Source organism: Limulus polyphemus, unplaced genomic scaffold (assembly GCF_000517525.1).
Source record: "Limulus polyphemus unplaced genomic scaffold, Limulus_polyphemus-2.1.2 Scaffold865, whole genome shotgun sequence".
In the NCBI taxonomy this organism is placed as follows: Eukaryota; Metazoa; Arthropoda; class Merostomata; order Xiphosura; family Limulidae; genus Limulus; species Limulus polyphemus.
Window position 1 is genome coordinate 257745 of NW_013666475.1, and position 15508 is coordinate 273252.

A 15508-nucleotide genomic window follows, 5' to 3' on the forward strand; every position below is an offset into this window, starting at 1 on the left:
AACTACTATAATACAACAGGCTTTCTATCTAAGCTATAAATAAGTTAAAAAATTATGTTACATTAAATGCTCAGAGCAGAAAAACACAACTGCAAACTATTTACAAGTGGCAAAATGAAATAACATTCTTGTAAAGAAAAAGCTGCTCTTTCTATTGGTTATAAATAATCAAATAGCAATGTCAGAAATAATTAGATCTTTGTTTGAAAGTCATGTCATGTGGGTTTGATATTTTTTTTATATTTCATTAAAGAAAGAAGATTAGAGGTTCTAAGTCTATTTTCTGAATTTTCAATATCTACAATACGTTTCTGATTAGTTGGACATTCAAAACGTAATACAAGGGTAGACAGAAAATCTAAAATGGGCAACTTGGAGAAGATTGAAAATGTATTTAAATATCATTATTTCAAATTAAAGAATTAAAACTTTGTTAGTACAAAAATTTGAATTATAAGCTTTTTGTTTTGATACCAAGCTTATTAACATACATTGATAATGAAGTCGTTTAATAACATTTTGACAGCAACTCTGTAAAAGGTCACGGCACGTGCACTTTTACCTTCCTATATTTATAGAGCTAATTGGCATAATTAGTAAATAACCCCACTATTTGTGCAAAATGCATTATAATCATAAGAAAAAAGAACAAAAAATACATGAGAAAAAAACAGTCCTTACCTCTTGTGCAGACAGCATAGAAGGTTCTAAAAGTGTTGTCTGAATGGGCACCAAAGTAAGGGGCTCAAAGGTCAAAAAACCCTGATTTCTAAAGTTATACTGCAGAAAATACAAATTTTACATTTCTAACCACTTTTGTAAGCTAAAATTTACTACATTTAAAAGAAAAACTTCACAAATTGAACTGTGAATAAAGCTAAAGTAGGCTTTAAGTGAAGCTTTTAAAAGTAACAAAATGCAACATCACAATAATCTAAAACTTTTGTGGAAAAATAATATAGATACTGTTATTCTAATGGAGGACTTTAGAAGCGTGTCCTTAATGATGTTCTTTGCTAAAGTTGGATAGAATTATGAGGAAATGCTGAAATATCAGTGTGTATCGTAAGCTCTTATATAATGTACATGCTGGCTTGGGAAACGTTAATTTCTGCCTGGAAGGTCAGAGAAAATGCAGTCACAAAAACAAGAAAGAAAGGGGCAAAAAGCATATTTATTAAATGTTTTTGAATAACAAGGATTCCATCAGAGTAATCTACAGAAATTAGAACAGATAGGATTACAATAACAAATATATAAATAATAAAAATCAAGCAAGAACAATTTTAAGTTTTACAAAGATTAGGTATTATTAAAAAAGGAAGGGATTTTTCAATAAACAAAGTTTCTTTTATCAGAAGTTCAGTTTCAGATTTAGTAAGAATTGTAAAGACTGTCCTGCATGTTCATTATGTTGATGTATTGTGGAGCGAGAAGAACTGGTAACTCTTCTACCCGTTTTGAACAATATTGCCACATGTTCATACTTTAAGATGGTGCTTAGTTTCATCAACATAGTACACATACAGAGACTGTACAACCTTCTAAGATATGAGACATTAATGTTGGGTAATTGGAAGGTACTCCTTATTGGGGAAAAATACTTTAGTCTAAAGGCAGTTTTAAAAATAAACTTTACATCGACTTAAGGGTAATCTCAGTTAATTATTCATTTAAGATATTTCTCGATAATAAACACATTATTTTCCGGTATATGTTAAACAAGTGTACATGAGGTATTTAGTTAAGTGAGCATTATAACTAGGTTTAATAGACAAAAAAGGATTTTTTTTAGTACATGTTATGGGTAGCTGTTCCGACTTATGATGTTTTGTAGGAAGAAAATCTTTATGGGAAGAACCACATAAGTAAGCAATGCATAAGGTTACATTTTTTCCTTAACGCAACTGCAGAGAAAGGCAGATCAATGTCTTTTTCTGTTAGACAAAAGTAAACAAACAGTTAAGAGTAAAGGGTTACTAAAATACCTAGGATAAGTTAGTGTGCTGTATAATATAAAGAATGTTACACAGAATCAGAACATATCTCAAACTTCCTCGATTATCTTAAGTTCCTCAAGTATCTTAATTCATGACATCCATAACATTCACCAATGAGACTGAAGTTCAAAACATACTACATTTTTTTAAATGTTTAAGTTACCTATGACTGCAATGGTTTTTTTTTCAATTCTTGTCTATTATAAAAATAAACATTTACCAGCTTTTTCACCTACACAGCTACTTCGGCAACTATCACACTTAAAAATGTAGGGAATAATATTTTGCTGGTAAATTTTTATGCCCTGAATCTAAAACCTGTTTTTCCATTTTTGATATTTTCACCAAGACATCAGGCCTACAGGTTGGAAATTTCCCATTAAGCATACATATAGGAAAATTCCCACCCTTCTTATAAGTAAGCCAGCATGACTCAGCAGTAAAAGCAAGAGTGTTTTGTTGTAGAAGTTGAAGGTTCAAATCTGATCTCAAATGCTGCATTATTTGCTCATTTAGCTATAATTGTAAAAAATTACTGGATATAGACATATAAAAGTCTAATAATATGTAACACCATTAAATCATTAAATTACTTACTTGAACAAGACTCCTGTGTAATTATGGCTAACTCTAGCTAGATAGGAAGTATTAAAAAAGGGAAACAAAAGTGTGGGTATTCTTATGTGACACTTAACCCTATGGTTACAGGTAGGTCCACTGGACACAGCCAATTTGTAGAATGATACACAGTTCAACAAAACATACAATAACTCTAAGTTTTCTTGACGTATCTTCATGACAATTAGTAAGATTTTTTTAAAGATTACAAATGTTTTGTACACAAAGAATAAGATTATTTTAATTAAATATTTCTACTAAATATTCATTATTTATTTATTACAGTTATTTGTTATCAGACTTTGTATAGTTTGAGTGCAAGGTGATTTTCACTTTACGTATAAAATACTTTTTTTATCTTACAGATTTCAAATTTTATTTGCATAATCTCTAGAAACCCCCAAATGATGAATATTAAAAGTTTTTGAAATAAATGTTTATATATTATTTTTCATTTCCTCTACCACATTACTAATTGTAGCTATTATTATCAATGTATAGTGCAATGAAAATTTTAAAGTTAAGAAACAGAAAAATGTACATAACATTTAATTTTTCTTCTAATAATCTTAAATGATCTTTTGGTTATATTCATAATTGTAAGTCTTTACATTTTCAGATATATTTTAATGTCATTTTGCATTTATTATTCATCTAGACACACACGAACAGGCACCCGCAAGCAATATTTCGGTATCACTAGCAGAGTTACTTCAACCTTCAGCAAAATGTTGTTGCACGTGCATACTGCTTTAAGCCTCATGAACTGAGGCAGAGTTTGGGTTATATTAAATTGTTAAACTTTTCAGATATGCACTTTAAAACACAAATAACACATAATTAACTAAAATATAAATGTAAAGCTTAAATACAACTTAACTGTCTAACTGATATGTATGTAGGTGAGAAACAATACTAAGGACAAAAATGGCAACAATGTTAAAACAACCATTGGGAGATTGTAGTTTCTATTGGTTATAAATATATACATCAAATCAGTACATGTCTTGTAAATCTCAAGTCTAAGTATAGAAGGTGGGTGTGGCTTCTGTCAGGGGTTGGAATAATTTCTTTCTTGTTTCTAGGAATTGACCCCCAAGAAAATTGAAACAAGGATGTCTAAACAGTGCAATAAACTTAGCTTGTGTCTAGACATTAGATGTAAAGTTTAGGTCTAGTACTATTCAAGTTCAAGAAACCAAAAAGTAAGAATTGTTAAACCTCGTGGGTCATGTGACAACAAAACTGAAGTTGAAGTATTTTTTAAAGGTTTCTTTTAAAATAAAGGAATAAAAGGTTAGATAATGAAAAACTTTGAATTATAAAGTATATTATAATGCTAATTTCATTGACATATGTTGATAGTAGAATTGTTGAATTATATTTTGAATGTAACTCAGTAAAATCTCATGATAGGTTTGTTTGTTTGTTTTGAATTTCGTGCAAAGCTACACGAGGGCTATCTGCACTAGCCGTCCCTAATTTAGCAGTGTAAGACTAGAGGGAAGGCAGCTAGTCATCACCACCCACCGCCAACTCTTGGACTACTCTTTTACCAACGAATAGTGGGATTGACTGTCACATTATAATGCCCCATGGCTGAAAGGGCGAGCATATTTGGTGGGATGGGGATTCGAACCCGCAGATTGTGAGTCGAGCGCCCTAACCACCTGGCCATGCCAGGCCCTCATGATAGGTACAGAAAGATGTATGACCTATGTCCAAGGGACCAACCCATAAACAGAGGTTTAAAGTTTATGATTGTTTTATAATTATAAAGTTGTTAATAATTTTTTACATTGATGAAGAAATCAGAAAAAATTCAAAAACATCTGCAATTAAAAATATTTTAAACATTACTATTATCTTAATAGTTATTATATATAATACTTCTATTTCCACCTTATTTTAATCCTTGAAAGTAGGTCACCTAATATTATTATAAGTTTTCTTGCCAAATACTAAAGGTTGCATTGTTTGTTTAAATGGAATTGGAGTTAATTTGTTTTAACTGAATTATATATCACAATATGAGAAAAAATCTTTACTAGTTTTGTCACATTAAATGTAAGGACAATTATTTTTAACACAGAATTTAATAGCTTATTTAGTTTGAGTAGAGTTGTTTTATGAAAGATTATGTGGAGAAACCCACAGAATGATACTAATTGTACCTTCAGTTTTGTTTTCATGTACAACTAGGACTAAAAAAGCAACTTAAACTTAAGTTGTTGTACCTGTTATAAAACAATGTCTTTAAATGTAATAGATTAATGAGTCTGATACTTAATTGTTTACCAAAGTCCACTAATTATCCAGCTTTAATCAAGAAACATCTTTAAAGGAATAATTAACAAACTTTACCCTCGAGATGACCTGAGGGTTATTTTAAACCTGCCCTTACACTAGAAGATTTTTTTCCATAATAAAGAGCATCTTCCAATAACCCAACGTTCATTTCTCATTTACTTATGCACATGTGGAGACTGTACAGCCTCCTATATTAGCAAAACTAAGCACCATCTTGAAGTTCAAATGCATGAACATACAAGAATATATCAGTTAAACAAGAATAAAAGTCAACAGTCTGCAATACTTGAGCACAATGATCATGTATGATGTTTGATCAACATATCAAACTTTAGATTTTTTTTACTATAACTAAGTCAGACACTGAACTTCTCATAAAAAGAAAACTTGCTAATTATTTCCTTTCCTCTCTCAACAACACACAATCTTCATACAAATTTCTATATTGTGCTCAGTATAACTGTTACTGTAATCATATTTGTTCTTATTTCTGTAGGTTACTGCTAATGTAATCCTTGTTATTGTGAAACATTTAATAAACATGCTTTATTCTCTTACTTTCATATTTCAAATATGGTCACAATTAAAACATAAAATAAATAAATCAAAGTTTGATAACAAAATAAACAAACACAGATGGGCTAATAAACATATATATATATATATTCAGTAATAAATTACAAAAAAAAACATTTAAATATTATTTAAACCTTGTTACAAAAACATAATTAAACTTCAAAAAAATTTTAAATATGGCTTCTACTTTACCCTAAATTGTTTTTTTACTTTTTTATTTAATAAATTTTGTCTTGCCTTTTAAAAGATATCTAGGTTTTGTGTATAAATTACTACACTGACCTTAGTTTCACAACTTTTCACCAGGACAACGTTTTCTATTCTTATACCAAATCTTCCATTTTCATAATAACCTGGTTCTGAAAGAAAAGTGTAATACTGGAATTAAAATAAGAAGATTTAAAACTTGCCAAACATATATATATTTCTTTAAGCAGCATAAGAAAACAAGCCTAAATCTTTATTGGATTTCATGCATTAAACAACACAGTTCAATTTGCTCAAGGTAGAATTCCCAACAAAAAAGATCATGTGTTTTAAATAAAGCCTTGAAACAAATGGCAGCATTTTTCATAAATTTTACTTTATGTAGCCAGTAGAAAATTTTATTTATTCAAAAGGAATTCAAAGTAAAGATTAGAACAAATTTCTAATTACCTACTCAAGAAGTTTCCAATCCAATTGGCTAGCAGAAGCCATTTATTAGGTACTTCAGCTAATTTAAGCTGATGAGTCCTGTATTTTACTACTATATGAAAGTTATTAATAATGATAATGTGGTAAACTATTAGTACTGGTAGTGGTAACATATATATATTTTTATACAAGTCCAGCCCACATATGAAAGGTTAAAGTATTAGATACGTTGACACTTATTCAATTATTTAGGCCATGATTCACGTGTTAACCCTTTATTAAACTTTGAGTACAATCATTACCAAAACAGATTGTGTAACATGACTGGCAACATCTGAAGATTAAAATATGGGACAATAAAAAGTGAAACAATAAGTCCCTGAAAAATGAATAATTCCCCCAAAATTACAATACTACAAAACTGTTACTAAAAGGCAGAAAACAGCAAAGAGAAACCAGTTAATATTCATAGAGTGATAAGCCGAAAATATCCTCGGCTACTCTTATCCACAACATTTTCATATTCTATAACAGTGTGTAAATCAGCTGATATTTACCATTTGAAAGTATCACCCCTTCTGTTAATCCAGGATCATCTGAATTGGGTCTCCAGCTGATGCCTGAAGGTCCTACAGAATAAACATAATAATAAAATGAAACTCTAAAATAGCTATATGCTAACTTATAAATGAATACGTTGTACTTCTGTGCAGTGGCCATGTAGACCAGTATAAAACAAACATAATGCTAAATGAGCAGGTTTAAATTAATCATGATCAAATTTGGAGTACCGATTAGCAGAATAACTACACCCAAGAAGATTACAAGTTTTTATTTTATTTCTTAGTATACATAGTTTTTACCCATGTATTTATTCATTTGGCTGTACCTAATATCAGTATTCTGGTTATATGCAATATGTAACACTTAACCAGTTTCTTCTAATAAAAACACATACAACCATATTACAAGGCAAATCAGAAGCCATAATTAAAATACGGTCTTAATAGATACATGATCACCATTAAATCAGGAAGATATGAAGTACCTTCATGAACATTAAGGTAAGCACCCACACCGTGGCCAGTACCATGTAAGTAGTCAAGTCCTACCTCCCAGAGGGCTTTACGAGCTAACGTGTCTAGCATTTGTCCTAGTGGTAGAACAAAAAGAACAGAATTAAACATTTGTATGGGATTTTTCTCTCCTTTTTTTAATTTAAGAATCAAACTTATTTTTTAATATAAAGATTAAAACACAAAGCTGAGAGTCAATACAAGTTACAGAATTTTATTTGACAAATACCTTTTGTTCGATTTGGGAAAATGGCAGATGATAAAGCAATATGCCCTTTCAGAACTCTAGTGAAACACTCCTGAAAATATAATTTATAAATAAATAATTATCTTTGGACAACAAGGTAATGAGATGAAATAATGTACAAAAATCAAATGAAAAAAATTATGAATGCAGAGAAAACACACACAATAACTTCAAAACAGTGAATTTTAACATTTCAGTACACTTGACTGAACCCATAAAAAATATAATTTAACAATTTTAAACAACCAATGCAGAAACATTTACTGTTTATCAAAATGTCCACGTTCAACACATTTGTAAAATTGCGGTATCTTAAAAGCAATACACTGTTAACTAATTTACAAAATTTGTTACTTGACATATGCTATACCTTTTTTGATAAAAACATGAAATTTTTCTGAAATATGTCTCACTTTGTTCATCACAAAGTGCTTTCAATGCAAATCTTCGTTTATAATAGTTCTCATAGGGTACTTTAGACATTTCACCTGCTCTTGAGATCAAAACAGACCCAAATTGTACTGTAGATGAAGAGAACTTTCCACCTAATATGTGTGCATGCAATGATTCCTAAAGTCCAGACATAAAGAAATATTTCGAACATTTTAGAAATAATTCTGAAGATTTTTTTCAGATTAATTCCAATTTTGATTATTTAGTAGCAAATAATATGGAAATTGTCTTTATGTCTATATCTGTGTATTTTTAATATGAATTTGATGAGCAATTTTATGAATTTCAAACATAATTTCAAAAATCTCTTAACAAGAATGGTTTCATGGTGTGTTTCATGGTTTCATAATGAGTTTGTTGTTTTGTTCATCACACATTTCACTAAAAGAATGGTTTCATGGCATATCAAATATTTCACAATAAGAGTGGTTTCTTGGTGTATTAAACATTTCACAAAAAGACTGGTTTCAATGGTGTATTATACAGTTTGCAATGAGAGGAATTTCTTGGTGTATTAAACATTGAGGTGAGTTCTGTGTGTCCAGTCAAACAAAACATCTATTAATCAAAATTAAAACCACAATTATTCAAAGCCTTTTTAAAACTCCTCAAAAAAGAAAATGTATTTTTAAAGGCTTTTAAAATCTGTAATATTAAAAACTAAATTCAAAGTCTTTGAATGGGTGTGCAAACCATGGAAGGTCTCTGTGATATTTTTGGCTTTTTAATATAAGAATTGTGGACCCTTGGAAATACATCAGTGAAATTAAATTTAGAAAACCTAACAAATTTTACTAGGTGTTTATACTGAAGTGTAAATTTTGTAAATACTTCTTAGTTGTTTCAGTTTTGCAAGTGTGATTCTACAAGTTCTCAACAAGTCTAGTTGATAATTTGATTCAAATATTCATCTGCTACTATCATCGATATTTGTTCATGTAAGATATGCCTATCAGTATGGAGAATAAAGAAGGAAAGAAACAAAGATATTGTTTATTGATTTACCTATATGGAAAATGTATATTGCTAAAACTGGTTCCTATAGAATGTTTCTTGGTGCTGAGTGTCAAAAAGCAGTAAAAAATAAACCAGTCACCTTGGTTGTTGAATATTTACCAGGCCACCATTATCAATAATGTTTGTTACAAGTTCTTAGTTCTTGGCTTTTTACATTTTATAATAAAATATCCTGTCTCTTTAAACTACCAAACACAATTGCAATGTGAAAAAAACATAATCTTTAGGCACAAATTTTTTTCTTTAAATATGTTTTCTTAGTTTATGTTTTAAGTAAAATAGGCTGATTTTTTAAAACCTAAAGTTGCAGCATTTACAGTAGTTTACTTAATATTAATGAGAATTATTTTTCACAGTTTTACGTCAAAACTTGTTTCTTGGGTTTTAACTGTTGTGGAAACATTAAATTGAAAATGCATCATTATAGATTTGATACTTCTAACTTTTAATATAGTACATATATCTTCACAAAATTTGGCAATCTGTCAGTAAACATTAAAAATCTTTTACATACAAAAATCATATTTTTTTAGTGAAGTATTTTTAATGAAATAAAAAAAATATTTGTCCATGAATATATTGAGTATTTATTTTGAATAGTCCGTGTGCAAAGTGATTTTTATGTTAAAAATAAAAATACTTTTCTGCATCTCAAAAATCTTAATTTGGTTTGTGTATTCTCTAAAACTTCCTAAATACATTTCAAATGTTTGTTTTCACTAAAACATTATATTTTATCTGTTATTTTCCCTACCCTAACTCTTTAAGTGGTAGATCAATTTGATTGACCTTGCAACCACAAAAAAAAAAAAAATCTAAATTACCCTTTTTTTCTTTCTAGAATAACTTCAAATTGTAACACGAAACTGCAATCGTTTATCCTAAGTAGCTTTAAACTCACAACAGTAAACATCTATACATAATTAAAGTTTATTGTTTTATTGCCCTTTGAATGATATCTAACTACTATCCATGCCATTATAAGTTGTAAATCACTTGGGGAACGTAGTAGTCATGTTACACTATCAAATTATGTTACCCATGAGCTGCTCATGTGTGTGCCTCATGAAACATTTTTATTATATTATTATTTATTTTACCTAATCTAACATTAACTAACCTAAATAGATCCCTATTTTTACATTTTAGTTACTTTATAATGATAAATAAAGAATAAACATAAAAAACATGAAATAAAGTAGTTACCCAATCTGCTGTCGAGTGTTGATGACACTTACCCCTACTATATTTTATACTAATGGTAGTAATGCACTTAATAATTTGTTATTTAATTAAATATTGCACCAAAGAACATAGACTAATAACATGCAAAAAGTAGACAATTTCCCCTAACTCTCACAATTTTTCTGGCTTTCTATCTATGTGACAAGAGCCATTACAAGTTCCTCTAAGTTAGTTGATATGTTTTCCTGTTGGAACAAAGCTTGTACTTACAGTGAAATTGACAATAATCCATTCAGAAAACAACGTTATACAATACATTATTTGATAAATGAAAATCTTGGCTTTCTATTGGTTATAGATAATATAGAATTAAACATAAGAGAGAACTATTAACAAATCCTGAAAGAGAGGATGTAACAGTTTGGTATGGCATACCATATTATTTGATAGCTCTGTAACCAAACAAAACTGAAGGCTATAAAAATTATGGTTTGTCTCTGCAATGATGGTTTTATATTGAGTAATTTATGTTTAATTTTGTACTTATTGGAGGGGAGGTGGATAAAATAGAGAAGAGGTCATGCCTAGAGAAAATGTGTCACACTAGGGGAAATTCAGGATTTTTCTAAATATTGTCTTATAGATTATTAACTAAGATTTTATGCTATACTAATTGGTATAACATAAACAAAAAGTAGATTAATTAAATTTTGAATGTAAGTCACTAAAACCACATGTCATGTGCAGTAAAGGATGCTCATGGTGATAGGGTTAAAAAGTATATTTCAATAACTAAATTAGGGCAGCTTATATATAGCCAAAGTTTCTCTCATCTCTCACAGAAAAATATAAACATTTTTTACTCACACATGAAGTCTACAGTTTACTATAAGCTCTATCAAACAAAAACATGCAACAATGTAATAAAAACTGACTTAAATACTCAAGTTTTCTACTAGTATTGATTTATGCTATAACTTAAAAAAAATGTACTGCATACTTTTTCATACTGAGATGGGCTCCCAAAATGCCAGGTTCTGGTTATGTCAGTTGTTCCATCCCTAGAGTGTAAACAGAAAGACAAAATTAACATATAATACTGAAATTCAAATGTCCAACATGTGCTTTGTGATCCTGTCCATCAAGTGTAGTAATTCACATAAGAAAAAAAATCTACATTAATTTATGCAATGTAACAACAAAGAAAAAAAAAAGTTAATTGTTTGTTGTTATTATAAGTAATATTATGGATGATAAGTTATACGGTAAGATTAAAAGATAACTTTTTCTTCAAGATGACCTCAAAGCCTGCATGTGGAGGTGAATGGGTGCAGGGAACAAAAAAGTGCACTGACATATGGAGAGTAGTAATGATGCTCTTAACCCTATCAACATATATTTACACCTAATAAGCTGTTAAAAACAATATTTATAAGAATAAACATTTTGAATATATGTCATATAAAATAGCTTTAATTTAATTTTATATACTAAATTCAGGTTAAATCTTTAGAGGACAATAACATTTAGTAGAAGTCCACTACACATTTACTGCTTACACACTATAAAGCTTGATATAGTTTAATTTCTTTTACACTAAATTCATACTTTAACTGTCACATGATATAAACCATACCTATTTTCCTAATATCATCATCTATTGATAATAATCAATCACAACCATATGCATAAAACTAAGACAGCAGTATATATAAACAACAGTTTGAAACATCAGATATTATTTTAGCAGCTGGGAATAAAAGTTATAATTTTCCTATACTGAAAATGTATTTCGGACAGGTACTTCCCTCCGCTCATAAGATCAGCTATTCTCATTCATTGCTGCCCTCTATATTGCCTTTTGGCAATATAACAATGGAGCACTGGACACAGAAGTCTATCTGGATCAAAATGAGGGTAAAGATGAGAAATATATGAAGGGAATTGGGGAAAAAGGATAAGTTACCCTCTCTAGCCACTGAAGTTTTTGGGAGGAAGGAAAGATCTGGATAAAGGAGAATATAGGTATGGTGGTAAAGAGTGCAAGTAATGTCAATGGCAACGACCACAGGTTAAAAGGAGAAGGAAATACACTTTAAGGGAAAGGTAAAACATAGAACACAAGAAAAGGGGTTCGAACGGAGGTAACGTAAGAGAATGAACACTTTAATATCCCAGCCCGGAAGTGTAGGTCATCGAGGAGGATGACAAATCTGGAAGAAACAGATTAACACAGTAAGGACAGGAGAAGCACGGTACATTCGGGAGTGGAAACAGACACTCAAAGTCCTCATCAGCTTGTCGAGGTTCAACTGATTCAGGAGGAATTGAGGTGATGTCAGGAGAGAGAGGTTGACCCATGTGGCATTCAATCTCCTGGAAAATAAATGTAGACAAATCTCTCATTGGGTTGCCTGCACCTGAAACCTGTGATAAAGTGTCTGTCAAAACTGTGACACCCGAAGTGGTGATACTGACCTCATAATTCATGCTTCAATTGTTGACAACAGCAATTGAATTAAATAAAAGCAACTATTTTGAAAAAGACTGGATTACAGTAAATTTATATTACAGTTATAACCACTTTGAGAAATAATGACCACACACACACAAAAAAAAGACATCCAAGTACAAACACTGCCAAACAAGAAGTGATAGTTCGGTAGAAGCACATAGAGAAAGTCACATGATTTACGTGAGTATACTATGCTCCCATTGGTGGAAAGGTGATGCATAATTATTTGCATGAGAGACACGTTAGAATCACTTGATTCCAATAAGGAGGGCAGCAATGAATGAGAATAGTTAATCTTGTGAAAAGTACCGTATAAGAATTTAATATTTTACAAGTTTTAGAAAGAAAGAGAAAATATGAGGAGTGTGCAAGCTTTGGTTTGTTTTAGTCAAGTCAAGGTTAAAATTTAATTAAAGGTACATACATGTCTGCTGTATTTACATATTGCAAAATCAAACACAAAAGCCATTTTTAAAAGATATCTTTAAAGATTAATTAAAAACAAGACTATTTTTGTATTAATTTCACCAAATTAAGTCCAATTATTGGATGTAATGCTATAACTTTAATTAAACACTAGAATTTTTCTAAAGTATGTATCTCTTTTCAGCAAAGGGGAGAACATATATATATATAAAACAATGAAAACTACTTCCATAAGTTGTCATTATGGAAATATAAGACAGTTCTATAGAGTTTGCTTTCTAACATAAATAATAAAGTGAGAATCAGTACAAATATTGATAGAGCATAAAATAAAAAATATATAACAAAACTTTTATATTCTATTATCAGATAACATTATAACTTGTTGCACACAATACACACATATCAACAGCCCAGAAGGTCATATGTAACATAAGGAGGAAGAGACCTGTCAAAAATATTATTATTAGTATTATTTATGCTTTCAAATTTTATTTTCTTCTCCTAGCCAGAAAACTTTTTTCTTTCTTCCATGTTTCAAGCCTGTACTTTTTTACATTTGAGCTCAAACTTAGGTAAAATAAAACCTGACTTGGGCTCAAACTTGACTACTGATATCAGCCCTAGGAAATAAGAAAATTATGTACTAATGAAACTAACCAATATGAAACATAGCAGTATTTCTGACACATTTTGTAAGCTAGCTCTGCAAGTTGAGATCAAAATCTTCCATAAAAAATATACAAGTGGCATTACTACCTGTATTGACCACCTGAATCACATAAGTAGAGTTCATCAGTCGATAGTGTCCTGTTCGTTTCCTCAACTGGTCGATAGTGGATGATAGCTGCATTAGGACCAGATGCTGATATCATTTCGAAGCTTGGTCCAATGTAGTCAGTCTGTTGACTGTAGAAAACTTTCATGTTAAACTATCATCTTTTAAAGCAAAAAACTTAAATTTTTAGAATTATAACAAGCAGGTTTTATTTGTTACATGTATTTATCATATTTTTAAAGCTGACATTCATTTTAACTAAATAATTAGTCCAGGACAATAACGTGAAAATTATTTAAATTTTAATGAGTCAAAAAATGGAAAACTACCACTTGTGTTACTGAAGAATAAAGTATTTTAATTATAAGTAAATATGATGTTTTACAATACATTGTTTCTGTTGAAAGATTCCAATGTACAAAATCCACTTGATATTCAATAAAAAAATATTGCTCAACCCGGAGTTTGGTTATGTAATAAAGCAAATGTTTGGTTATAACAAAATAAGTTTCAGAAAAACATTTATATTTATAAAAAATAAATAAACAAATAAAATAAAGGTTTTGAATTTCAAACATATAAAATAGCTTTATTGTTATATATTAAATTTATACTATTTTGTAAAATGTTCTAAACAGAAAAGATATTATGTCAAACTGTAAAAAACATGTAATCTGTATTATGTTCATTTCAATTCTACAGGTCTTTTTTGTTCATTTTTAAGTTAGCTGTAATCTATGAGCATTTATCTTTACATGGGTCCTTTTAACCCTCACCCCAGGTATCCTTTACTGTGCATTACACAAGGTTTTAGTGTCTGACATTCAAAATTTTATTAAACTACTTTTTGTTTATGTTATACCAATTAGAATAGCGTAAAATCTTAGCTAATAATCCATATTTTAATAGTATACAAGATTTAAGTTCCTAATTCTACAAGGAAATATATAAAAAAATCCTGAATTTTCACTAGTGTGACACATGTGACACATTTTGTCTTAGTATGTCATCATCCCTATTTTATCCATCACCCCTTGAAAATGTACGAAATTAAACGTAAAATACTCTATAAAATCGTTACTGCTCAAACACCATAATTTTTATAGCCTTCCATTTTGTTTGGTTACAGAGCTATCAAAGAGAAAATCAGACCCCTCCTGCTACACCCACCTGTCACATCCTCTCTTTCACAAATTGTTGATAACTACATTTCATTATATATTACCTATAACCAATAGAAAGTCAAGCTTTTCATCTAACAAATGACATAAGGGAGAGGTAAGTGAATTTGTCTACTTTTTGTATGTTATTACTCTATATTATTTGGTGCATTATTTAATTAAATAAAATTGTTTATTGCTTTACTATAAAAAAAATCAGGCTTAACTCTCCTCAACAATCAAGGGCAAGAAAAAGAAGATTGGGTAAGTAATTTATTTCTTGTTTTTCATATTTATTCTTTATTATTATTATAAAAGTAACTAAAATTAAAAATATGGATATTTTCAAGTTATTTAAGACTAGATTAGGTAAAATAAGTAATAATATAATTGAAATGGTTCACAAGGTACGCATGCAAGAAGCTCGTTGGTAATGTGATTCGATAGCATAATGTGAGCAGCACATTCCCCAAGTGATTTACAACTTATAATAGTTGGATAGTAGTTAGAC

At 29.7% G+C, this 15508-nt stretch overlaps 1 protein-coding gene across 1 annotated transcript in view; it reads right to left on the bottom strand.

Annotated features, from left to right (window-relative positions):
- LOC106460930 (xaa-Pro aminopeptidase 1-like) overlaps window positions 1-15508 on the bottom strand; it is a 60781-nt gene that overhangs the window by 9827 nt on the left and 35446 nt on the right. Inside the window, exons 13-19 of the mRNA XM_013920686.2 lie at window positions 13819-13968; window positions 11119-11179; window positions 7446-7515; window positions 7189-7293; window positions 6698-6769; window positions 5787-5863; window positions 682-780 (exon numbers count right to left, since the gene is read on the bottom strand). Of these exons, the coding sequence (XP_013776140.1) occupies window positions 682-780; window positions 5787-5863; window positions 6698-6769; window positions 7189-7293; window positions 7446-7515; window positions 11119-11179; window positions 13819-13968 (634 nt within the window). The remainder of the gene's footprint in view (window positions 1-681; window positions 781-5786; window positions 5864-6697; window positions 6770-7188; window positions 7294-7445; window positions 7516-11118; window positions 11180-13818; window positions 13969-15508) is intronic.